Below are 12583 nucleotides of genomic sequence, written 5' to 3'. Positions count from 1 at the left end.
GACCCAGTTCCAAAAAAAGGTCCTTGCGGTGACAATCATAAGTCCTTGGAGATTCATCTAAAATCAATCGGATGAAAAAAATTAGTTTTATAAATAGATAATCCTGGGCCTGATCGAAGGATTTTTTTTTTTTCAAAAATTAACAAAATGGCGGCCTCAGGAAATTTTTGTCTAGATTTTTGGGAAAAAATCAACAGTTAATTGGTCTTAAAAAATCGAAATTTTCGAGAAAAAAAAATCCTTCGATCAGGCCCGAGTTTATTATGTATTCTAAAAGCTGTATAAATTTTATTAAAATCTACTGAGTGGTTTTCGAGTTACAGTTGTCACCAGTTCAAAAAACATAGTTTTGAGAAAAACGCGTTTAAAGTTTCACACTAGATTCACGTACAGAAATACGAATTATTAAATTACTTACATCGAGTCATCTATTCCTGGGCCATATAATAGTTCTTCAGCCATTGTGGAAGTTTCCAAAACATCAATTTGCTGTTGCCTACAAAGCATTCTGCCTTCCCGAGTGTTGTCGTTGGCGCGCTGATCTGCCACTTTCACACGTGCAGCATCCAATTTTTCAGCATACCGATGGGAATTAGACCCACAATTAAGTCCTAGGGTATCCATAATCATTAATGATGAATTTGTACCTTCATTAAATATACAAGTAGCTATGTATGCAGCAATTTGTACGATGGTAGAACTAGTATTCACGGTTTTTGGGCATATTTTCCACACTAGTTGGTTGAAGCTCTCATTATTATTCTGATTGAATCCAGCTACACATCTTGAAAGTAAATTATCATTACTGAGATCGTTGTAAATCGGTTTAACAGCTTTTAAAACATCAGGAGGTAAGGGAGAATAATCTTGAGTATAAGTATCAAGCTCTCCACTTGCTTCAGCGCGCTGGTAAGAGCACCAAGAATCTTCGTCTTTGGGACACATATCATGATTCGGATTTTCATCAGTCGAACCGTAGTGGTAAAAAGTTGCCATAATAGCAGATTTCATATCTTCAATAGAATCACAATGACGATGTATTGATAAACCATAGTATACAGTTAATTTGTCTATTACTTTTCCTGTAAGCCTACCTCTACCACCAAGACCTTTTTGTTTAATTTTCAGAGTACGCAGTCGAGTCCCCATCCGCTTCTGAACATGGCCTATACATTCCTTTTTATTTATGGTTGTATTTTTGTAAGGATCTGCTTTTATAATTCCAGAATAGGATGACAATAGAACCCTAAAAGGGGGTTTCTTGAAGCTGCCGCTAGCTATCTGCTCCCGAGCGCTTTGAAGTACCCGAGCTTTTCAATTTTCTTAGCGGGAAGTTAAAAAATAATTGATTTTTTGAAAATTCTGACTACCCCTAACCCCTTAAACTAAGAAACTTTTTTTGGTACAAGTAAATTTTACTTGACTCAATTCTTAAGAATTTTTAACTTCCCGCGAAGAAAATCTCAGATTTTCAAAAATCGGGAAGTTATTGGTTTTACCCCGTTTTACAAAAATCGAGTTTTCATCAGATCTCGACGTTTGGGGGTCACAGGAAGCTTCCCTAACTATCCCCGTGAGGGTGTCACTATGTATGTATGTATGTATGTATGTATGTATGTGTGTGTGTGTGTTTTTTTTTTCCTTAGGGGGGGGGAATCCTTTTTACGGATTCTAGGCATAGCTGTTTGGCCTGGATATGTGGCGACTCGACGCAACGTCATACTAAAACTCGACGCTGATGCCCCTACCCACTAAACCCTAAACCCCTTTCTCTTCTATCCTCTGATCCCCCATGGTACCGCCGTCAGGCATTTCTTCGCGGGGGGAGGAATTAGCTGCCGCTCTTCCTTCTGGTGGCTAAGATGTTATTTCTTCCTTCTCGATTCTGTCTTTCGCTCTTTTCCTCTCAATGGATCGCAACTCTGTAAGCACTTTTGTAGCAAAAGTGCTTGTGGCGTTCCAGGCAGCTTCTGACGACAACATTGCTTCTACTATTGACTCTGGTTGGGTTCTCTTTTTCAGAATCTTCTCTAACTCATCGCGCTGTTGGTTGAAACGTGGACACACAAAGAAAACATGCTCCGCATCTTCATTGACCTCTGGACAGGACGGGCACTCTGAGGTATCATCGTGCTTAAAGCGGTGAAGATACTTCCGGTAACATCCGTGTCCTGATAACATCTGCGTTAAATAATAGTTGATCTCACCGTGACTCCGGTTGAACCACATATCAATCCGAGGTATGAGACGGTACGTCCACCGACCTTTCTCTGCAGCATTCCATGCAAGAGTGACACCGAGGAATAAATTTTTAACAGTCAATTTTCTGTCAATTTACTCAAAAATCGCCTTTTATGGCGCTGTTACTCGGTGTCCATGGGGTTGATCGATCAATTATGGGTCTGGAAATCTTCTGTAGGGTGTACTCTATGATTTCTATGAGTTTCCTTCCTGAATCTCCAGTAGACACCGAGGAATAAATTTTTAACTGTTAATTTTCTGTCAATTTACACAAAAATCGCCTTTTATGGGGCTGTTACACGGTGTCCATGGGGTTGATCGATCAATTATGGGTCTGGAAATCTTCTGTAGGGTATACTCTATGATTTTTATGAGTTTTCTTCCTTATTATTGTATCTATAATGGAAAATGGAAAATTTAATTGTGATAAAAAACCATGATCATTTAGAAGTTGGAATAAATTATTTCCTATGCATACTACCCACAAAGAAGTCTGAATTTTTCCCGATTTTTGACCAGCTGTATCTCAGTGAAAAATGATTGTTTTGCAAATCTAAAAAGATGCATTTTAAAGCTGTAAAACTTCATGATTATAGTTTATAGATTTTCTGACAAAAAATTTTAGCTAAAAATGGCATGAAGGAGAACTTTTTCAAAATTTTTAATTTCTTCTTTTTCGTCTCAGAGGCTTAGAAAACTTTCTTCGTTTCTTGACTTGACAGGTCCTCAAAGAAAATTCATTCCAGCTTCCGAAAATGTCTTCTAATTTGCTGTGCAACCATTGGTAGCTGAAATATTAATAATTGAAGACTGATGGGCTTTTGCAAAAGTATTGCTTTCATGAAAGTAATATAATTTTCTTTAATTATGTTTTATGAATTTTCATGAATTTAGGAAAAATTTTTTAACTTTAAGTGGCATTTTGCGTTCAATTGGACAATCTAAACATTTTTGTTTTCAACTTTCTGAATTTATGACGATAATATGACATCGTTATGACGTTCTTATGACTAATGAAATATTAATTTATGGAAATTCTGAAAATTTATCAAATTTAGAAAAAATTTATCAATTTCCATGCAATCTCATCACAAATCTTAATGAAACTTGAGAAAAACAAATAAACTTAATCCTTTCCAACTCTTAAATTTATATAGATTTAAATAAGCGTTTTAATATCAATCGTGGTGCAGATAAGTGAGCAGCATTCAAGACTCCGGATTCAATGGACCCGAGTTCAAGCCCAGCACACGCCAGGATTTTTCAACTCCAAATTTTTTTCCTCAGCATGTAATCAGTCTCGAAATTATTATTCGAACCCAAAACCGCATAATTAAATGTTACTTTTTTTTTCAAAAAATATTCTTCCGCGTAATTAATTTTGACATCAGTTACATCATAGGTACGTCATACGTATTACGTAAGAATCTTACGTCAGGAAGTGGGAAACTATGAGTTATATATGACTAACATCTTACGTCAATCATGACTTACAACTTACGTCAATCATGACGTAGCATGACGTCATTCTGACGTCAGTTTGACATAATTGTGTTCACTGGGAATTACTGAATAGTATTTAAAATTTTGAGTAGCCTTATATCATTATGAATCATATTTTTAGAATTTAAAAGTATTCAGTAGTATTCAAGGTTTTTAATCATCTTAAATCTTAATTAATTATATTTTGAGGATTTACAAGCATTTGACAGTATTTAACAGTTTAAATCCTTTAAAATTCTGTTAAATCATATTTTTAGAATTAAATAGTATTTAACAGAATTAAAAAATTTGAATCATGTTGAATCCTTTTGAATCATATTTTCAGGATTGGATAGCATTCATGAGGATATAAATTTTTTTAATTCTATCAAATTCTTTTTTTTAATCAGGGCATATAAATTGTATTTTTGAGCTCAAAAACGTCGTAAATGCAATTTTAAGCGCCCAGGTATGGAATTAGCGGGAAGTTGCAGGGATGGCCTTCAGGGTCAACCGTTTTCCTCATTTTTTGTCTTGATTCAAGACGATAAAACTTTTCAAAATTATTTTCTTGGTTCAAGAATTTTTTCTTGATTTAATTTATTTTTTTTTTTGCATGCATATTATCATATAGTTAATTAATATCAAATTTCATCTTATACATTTATTATTATCAAATTTTATCGGCATAACCACAATATTAAATTTGATAAAGCTTTTAAGTAGCATTTTAAATACAATTATATGATTCTCGCATTGTTTATTTCATTGGTTTAAAAACAATTATTTTCTCTGTAGTATAAGTACGTGTACGCACTATTTTTAATAAACCTTCATTTCTTGTGTTATAATGACTATTATGAAACCTAATTTCATCATTTAAATAGTTAGTCATTACCTAACTGTGAATAGTAATTGTTATACTAATTGTTAAGAATAGCCGGCAATTTTTGTATCAAAAATTGTATAAAATTAAATTTCATAATACATTTTTTTTGTCCGATAATAAAAATGTAATAATTATCATTTTTATCAGTATTACTTGAAAGTTCATTGTCATGTTAGTTATTTCTGTGTTTGAAAACACATCATTTAAGTGGGTTATTTTTTTATCTAAAAATAACTAGTTACGTTATATTCTTCACATTGATAACAATGTCTCAATAATAATTAAACCGATCCAATTAATAAATTAACTCAATCATAGTTAGGGAAGCCAGTTACATCATTTTTAATTGATTTTTATTTTTTTATGTGGTAGAAATAATTTAGAAATTAACGAAGAAAAAAAAAATAAAAATAAAATAATTGCTTCGCTCAGAGAAAAAAAAGATCCTAATTTGAATGTATTTATTTTTTTTGCGCATGTAACTGCGCAAAGAGAAACAGGACAGTTCAGTGTCGAAGAGATGAGACATGGAGACTATACACTGTGTATAGTATCCATAAGATGAGGGAATGGTGGCTACACGGAATGATCTTGGAATGAGTCGGTCAATATCGAAAGATTTAACTGTACAGGTAGGCTGAGTAGTCACGTAGTAAAAGATCATTGCTTTACAGAATTTATTTTTTAATATTTTATTATACAAGTAATAATTATTAGTAACAATTTTATTAAATAATGAAAGAAAAATGGAACGTGTTAGTGACTGGAGGTGCTGGGTATATCGGCTCTCATACTGTATTAGAATTAGTTAAACAGGATTTTACAGTGGTGGTCATTGATAATCTTGGAAATGCTTACAAAGGTGAGGAATTTGTAGTTTTTATATTTTAATTAATATTTATAAAATTTTTATACAATAATAATAATAAAAATTGAAAAAATTTTTTTTCTTAATAATAATTGAGAAAAAAATTTTTTTTTAAATAATAATTATCATATTGTCGCATTTGTCTTGTAATATTTACAAAGCAAAATTTTATAAATTATTCACATAAGGTAAAAGACCCAATACCGGAACGACGAAGGGTACATGACTGGTTTTTATTACTTAGAAAATATTCAAATGGTTCATTAGTAATAATAATTCATCCAATCATATAGAATAAACATGCAGCTACACGAAAATAATTAAATTTATCAATTTTGTCGAATTTAATATTAAAAAAAAACATGTTTTTTGAAAAAGTCTAAAAGACTCAGTATCGGAACACCTTAAATGCCTAGTCCCAATACCGGAATATGGTTGACCCAATACCGGAACGATAAATAAAACTAATTTTTTTAATCTAAAGAGTCCGCTTTTCGTAAGCTGAATTAATTAACAAATCATAATACTTTATATGAATTTTTCTGAATTTATAAAACTAATTTATAAAATGTTATCTTCGACTTAACTTTCGGCATGCTACTACTACCTATAAAAAATTAAGCAGTTAATTCAGAACTCAAATGACATGTATGCATAGTGAAACTAACAATAATTATTTAATATTAAAAAATCAAATAAATTTTTACCAAGAATCCAAAAAAAAAAATAAACGATTCGAGGTTATACTTGACGACACTTATGTAAAAAAGAAAATTCCAAAACAGAAATTTGCTTTTGTTCTTCAAGTTAAAATTTACGAATATTTGAAGCAATTTTTATTATAAAATTACTTTCTGTATTAAATGTTATTTCACAAAAACTTTTGTTGTTGTGCTTGATGTAAACAATCAACACAGTATATCGTAAATGTCAATAAATAATATCAATATAGCTGACTGTTCCGATACTGGGTATTAGCTCATTTCGGGTGTACCAATAGACGAACAGTAAATTTTAAATAACAAAAGGGTCTTTTTTGTATTATCAGTTAATTGCATCGAATTCTTAGTATTTGTATTAATACATAAAAAAAAAATTTTAGTGAAAAGTATTTCCATTAGGTTTCTATGAGCTTAAGATCATCGAGTGATTTCTTAGCAAAACCATTAAGAGACCTTGATAAGTCAGAAATCTAAGACTATTGACATCATTAACATTTTTTTTCAATATTTCAAATATAATTTAAAGTTTCATTCATATTTTATTATGTAAAAAAAAGATTGAGGTTTCTAATAAAGAAAAGTTTGTTTAATTTGATTGAGTACGAGATAAAATATAAAATAATAATTGTCAAATCGTTCTGGTATTGGGTCTCGTTCCGGTATTGGGTCTTTTACGTTAATTGCATATAATTTTTCGTATTATGTTTAATTTACTTTTATTTATATACAACTCATTTCAATGTGAATGAAATTCGACTTTTATGCGCTCTTTCAATAATCTTCGAAAAAAGACATATTTTTTTTAATGTCCGTATATTATTCTTTGGGTCATTGCACTATTAACCCTTCGTTACTCGCGTCTTTTTTAGTTTCTCGCTCGCACTATAGTGAGTCTCTATAGGTTGAGTAGTTGTTAGGCGGCGTCACGCTTATAGCGCGAGTAACGAAAGGTTAAAAAGATTTATTTATTATTTTATTAATTTACAAATTTAATATACATTTAGTAAGATAGTACAATGTATTCGATCATTAAGTATTTTATTAGTTAAAATGTTTTAATTTAAAACGAAAATTTGAGTAATAGATATTTAGTAATCATATATAAGAATCCTATTTATTTTTAACGGTTAATTTGATGTCTTTATTTACAGATCCGAACGCTAGTAAACCAGAATGTGTTTTACGTATAGAAAAACTTTCCAATAAAACAGTTATATTTGAAGAATGTGATATTACAGATTTAGGTGCTTTAAAAAAATTATTTAAAAAGGTAAATAATTTTGCAAAGATAATTTTTTATTTAGATTTATTAGTAGTTTTATAAATAAATTTATTATAATTATTTTAGTACAAATTTCAATGTGTCACTCATTTTGCTGCTTTGAAAGCGGTCGGTGAATCATGTCAAAAACCTTTAGAATATTACAAAACAAATGTCGGAGGTACTCTTAATTTGTTGCAAGTAATGAAAGAGTATAATGTCAAAAATCTAATTTTTTCAAGCAGTGCAACTGTTTATGGTGTACCGGAAAAGTTACCACAAACTGAAGAAATGGTAACTGGTAACTGCACTAATCCTTACGGAAAAACAAAATTTATGGTAGAAGAATTTTTAAAAGATTTATGTACAGCTGATAAATCGTGGTCAGTAATATCTTTAAGGTATTTTAATCCCGTTGGCGCACACCCATCTGGTGAAATTGGAGAGGATCCGAATGGAATTCCTAATAATTTAATGCCATTTATTGCTCAAGTTGCTGTTGGTAAACGAGATGTATTATATGTTTACGGTGATGATCATGAAACACACGATGGTACAGGTTAGTAAAATATTATTATTCATTAAAAAAAAAAAAAAAAAACAATAACAATAATAATTGATTGTATTTAAATATTGCACGCCTCATGAGCGAAGCGGTTTTTTTGAAATTTCTTAAAATCTATCGGGTTAAATCGATTCAAATTTTCAGGAAATCTAAGTTGAGTGAAACCCTTTCGATTGCCGTCAACCACTTTCTGATCAGTCGAGCCGTTTAAAAGTTACACAGAAAAAAAATTTACTTGAATCAAAATAGTAATTTATGTCATATGGCCGCAAAGTGGCGATTTTCTGACAACGACGATGTTGCAATATGAGCTTAAGGTTTGTAGCGGGAATGTACGAAAACTGGCGCAATTTTAACGTCCGAGACGAAGCCGAGGACAGAAATTTACACTCGTTTTCGTACATTCGCATCACAAACTTTAAAGCGAATATCGTAAAATCGTCGTTGTCAATTATCGCTTCATAAGTTTAACTTTTGAGGGATAGGAGGCAAATAATGACATATTCAAATTTTATGCAGTTTCACAAGGGCAAAAAATACTTAATATTATATTAATTATCTTTTTATAAATATTTATTTATAGCGTGGTTATTTTATTATCATTTGGTCCGCTTTGTAATAAACTGCCAGCAGAGAAATAATTAGCACCACTCAATAGTAACCAAGTTTAAATTTACTCAAAATCATCGGTCGGTACACTAGAATTTGATTTATATTGTTCTAAATTTCATCCGACTGCACAAAGACAGCATGGAAAGAAGGAGGAAGTAAACTTTGCGGCCTAGGCCATGGAAAAAGACGGTATGGTAGAGTCTCTAGAAATGAGTATCTTTTCGGACGCCACCCAGCGCTCAAAAGTTGAACTTTTGAAGCGAGTATAACAAAAAAATAATTTTGGAGAATTTCATTTTCTTTATTCAGGTAGAAAAATTTTTAAACTAAGAACTTTTTCTTGGTTTAGGTATGTTTTAATTGATTCAAGAATTTTTCGTCTTGATCCAAGACAATATACAACTCTTCAAAATTGCTTTCTTGGTTCAAGAATTTTTCTCTTAATTCAAGTTAATTTATTTTTCTGTGTATATAAGGCTTGCACACAAATTCGTCAGAATAGCTTCCTAACCTCAAAACGTCGAAATCTGATAAAAACTCGATTTTTGAAAATCGGGGTAAACCTATAATTTCCCTATTTTTTTTTTAATTTTTAATTTTCCTACCAGGAAGTTAAAAATGAACTTAATCCAAGAGAGAACTCCGAAAAAATCAGTTGCCTCAACCGAAAAATAATTGGTAGACGATACTAATTATTTTTATCCGTGTGGTAATGACCTGCGGCGTCTACCGTTTTATTATTTTTACTTTAATTTTATATATTTGTAAAGGCTATAAAATTTTTGTAGGATTTTTGACGTAGAGGTAATGAAAAGGTGTAATAGTTCAGGGAAATAAAAAAATGTTTATTGATTTACTTCAATACAAAAATCTGCCTCTAAAAATATTATTAGAAGAACACAATTTTTTATGAGTGCATATGCAAAATAACATGAGCTATAGCCATGACTGCAGGGTGCGCATGTTGCTGGAGGGCCGTAATAATCTCAAGAAATCGTTTTATTTCGAAACGAGGACTCATCAAGTATAAAAGCTCTGCTGCAAAAATGGTCGTCTCGTTATTGTTAAAGTCTATCAAGCTTTGAACTAGATCCAGTTGATACTGAGGCGAGCAGCAGGAAAAACTGATTAACTGGTGAAACAAGCACGATGCAATTGACATCAGAGTAATCGAGAAAATTTCATCTAGTTTCGGCAGGATTGTGCTAACTTTCGAAGCGAGTTCTTGCGGGGAAATAGGATCTTGTAAAAAAGAGCTGAAGATCAGCCGTAAAAAAGACTCTGGATCTTGCTGAGGCTTCAACACAGCATTGAATATATTAAGTAAAACATTGATCAACCTCGCTTTTAGAGGATTAGAAGAAAAATTGAGTGTAACATTGGAAATCGCGTTGTGGACAAAATAGTTCGCTGGATAGGAGCTTGGATCGTTTGGATAGGAAGTGCTCCAACTTTCGGAGACTATTTTTCTAAAACTTTCCTCAAAACGGACCAGCCTTCTTTCTAGCTTTTCTCCTGCATTGCCAATGTATATATTGAGAAGATAGTCAAATCCTGCCTTAAGTATATCTTTTGGAAACGACATATCGAGGACGAAGTTATCAATAATTTCTTCATGAATTTCTTCAGCATACAGCGTAGCGATATGTTCATTGACCTGCTCCAGGAGCTTCTTGATGTAAGACCAGACATCCATACCCTCACCTCCAATCCTGCGGTACACTTTGATCAACAATTTAACATATTCTGAGATATATTCGTTAGGGATAGTTTCAAGTTCTGTGACCTTCTCCAAAATGTCTTTATTTTCTGACTTAAGGCTATCGACACATTTCTTAACTAGCCTCCAAGTTCCATCATTAGGATTCTCTTCGAAAACCTTTCGCGCAGATTTAAATACCAGCGTTTTGATTGTCATGTGTGTTTCGGTTCTCCACAAATTGATCAAAAACTCACGAATTTCTTGAACACTACTGACCAAGAAAAACAATCTGATCCCATGTTTCTTCACAGATATTGGTCGGTTCGTAAGCTTCCTTGCAAAAGAAATCACCCCAGCCGCCGATGTTCGGCGAGTTACATTGAAAAGGCAGTGGGTTATCATATGAATATGGTCACTTTTGCAGTACTCTGCAATAAAATCTAATGAAACTGGTGGCTTGACGATATTAAAAGCTCTCACGGTGGTTTTCTCCAAACTGTAATCTTTTTTAGCTTCTTTTTGCTCGAAATTTATCACATCAGACGTAGGGAGGAAAGGTGTGATTAGTTTTTCCAGCACTGGCCCTTCGAACAGTAACGCCGAAATGATCAACGCCAAGTAATTCTTGTTTTTTAGGTCATCGAGACACTTTTCAGCGATTTTAATAGGGAAATCTTGGTACCAGCCTGCAGAAATCACGAATCTATGGACACTTCTTTCCTTATAGTGAGAGTACATGTACTTCAGATACAGTTCCCAGTTCTGGGAGAACTTTTCTGGGTTGTTTTTGAGAACTTTCAGAGCTTTTGGATTACGTAAATCTATCGGATCCCTGTCTAGAATTGATTTACTAACTGAAAATTTTTCTTGATGTTCTACAAATTTTTGAATGAAATTCACGTGGTAATTATTATGCTCACCAGCATGATTCTCCAATGCATTATTTATTTGCTTGGCAATCCACGGGTAATTTTTGATTAACATCATTTCCAGAGGACAATTAGCCTTTAAATTACGATTGTTGAAATCTTCAATCGCTGCTGCGATTGTTTTTACCAAAATAAGTTTCGGATCAGATTCATTATGAAAGGCATATTAATATACATTTGATACCCGTAATAAGTAAAATATTTATGGGAACAAATTTTTTTTTTTAACTAGGTTATAAAATGTTTATCTTTTTTTTTGGAGAAAAAAAATTTCTAGTAATTTAATAATGAAATCATTATGATATTAACATAAATTCATAATAAAGCGGTCATATCTGCATAAAATCATAATGATATTATTAGTAGGGTAGGGTTAACCTTATGATTAGTAGGGTAGGGTTAACCGTATTCCTAATTTTTTTTTATACGCTTCAGTATTATTCAAAACTAAGTCCTTTCGAATATCACGGTCTAATTCAATGTAGTTTAATTATAATTAGCGACAAACTAAAATACACTTATCGTTCGTATATCTATATCTATGTAAATAAGGTTCGTTACAAAACATGCGCAGTACCTTTCTTTTCTGGGTAGACAATGGCGTGAAAGATTTAAAAGTATTTGTATTTTATTTTAATCATTTTTATTATGGAAAATGAGATTATGAGGCGTGCACTTGTGGATTTTCAAACTTTTTTATTAATTTTACTATGTTACTGTCGTATACAGGTGTTAGAGATTACATACATATAATGGATTTGGCTATTGGTCATGTAAAAGCTATCACTTACCAAAGTTCTCGAGATGTCAAAGGTTTCAAGCCTGTAAATTTAGGTACTGGACGAGGCTATTCAGTTTTAGAAATGATTAAAGCATTCGAGAAAGCTTCTGGAAAAAATCTCAATTATAAAATCGTTAAGAGACGACCTGGAGATATATCGTCTAGTTATGCCGATGCTTCATTGGCGCAAAAAGAATTTGACTGGGTTGCTACAAAAAATATTGATGACATGTGTAAGTTTTAATATTTTTATGATATAAATATTAGAAAAAAATATTTTTAGTAAAATAATTTTTATTTTTATTAGGCGCTGACACGTGGAATTGGCAAAAAAAAAATCCTAATGGATATAAAAAGCTAAATGAAAATTAACTGCTGTCAATAAAAATGGCTGCCAAATAAAAAAAAACCAAATTGTACTAATGTGCAAGTGTATTTTATGAAAATAAAAAATTAAATTATGCTTTTCATATTAAAAGATTAAATTTGTGAGATTTTTTAATATCTAGAATTTTTCATCCTTTTTAACTT

General features: G+C 31.8%; 1 protein-coding gene across 1 annotated transcript; it reads left to right on the top strand.

Annotated features, from left to right (window-relative positions):
- The first annotated feature begins 5162 nt into the window (after positions 1-5162).
- Positions 5163-12493, top strand: LOC123271041 (UDP-glucose 4-epimerase-like). Its single transcript, XM_044737276.1, has 5 exons — positions 5163-5474; positions 7354-7472; positions 7551-8022; positions 12001-12285; positions 12360-12493. The coding sequence occupies exons 1-5, from the start codon at positions 5348-5350 to the stop codon at positions 12422-12424; spliced, it is 1068 nt and encodes a 355-aa protein (XP_044593211.1). The 5' UTR covers positions 5163-5347; the 3' UTR covers positions 12425-12493.
- Positions 12494-12583: the final 90 nt, after the last annotated feature.

This window comes from Cotesia glomerata, linkage group LG8 (genome assembly GCF_020080835.1).
Source record: "Cotesia glomerata isolate CgM1 linkage group LG8, MPM_Cglom_v2.3, whole genome shotgun sequence".
NCBI lineage: Eukaryota > Metazoa > Arthropoda > Insecta > Hymenoptera > Braconidae > Cotesia > Cotesia glomerata.
The sequence above is the reverse complement of the archived record's forward strand: the minus strand, read 5'-3'. Positions and strand labels throughout refer to the sequence as shown.

Bases quoted from the DNA above. Each gene is read 5' to 3' on its own strand.
- LOC123271041 (XM_044737276.1), top strand. From the start codon at position 5,348: ATGAAAGAAAAATGGAACGTGTTAGTGACTGGAGGTGCTGGGTATATC. The intron at 7,473-7,550 runs GTAAATAATTTT...TAATTATTTTAG, and splicing joins TAAAAAAATTATTTAAAAAG to TACAAATTTCAATGTGTCAC. The intron at 8,023-12,000 runs GTTAGTAAAATA...TGTCGTATACAG, and splicing joins TGAAACACACGATGGTACAG to GTGTTAGAGATTACATACAT.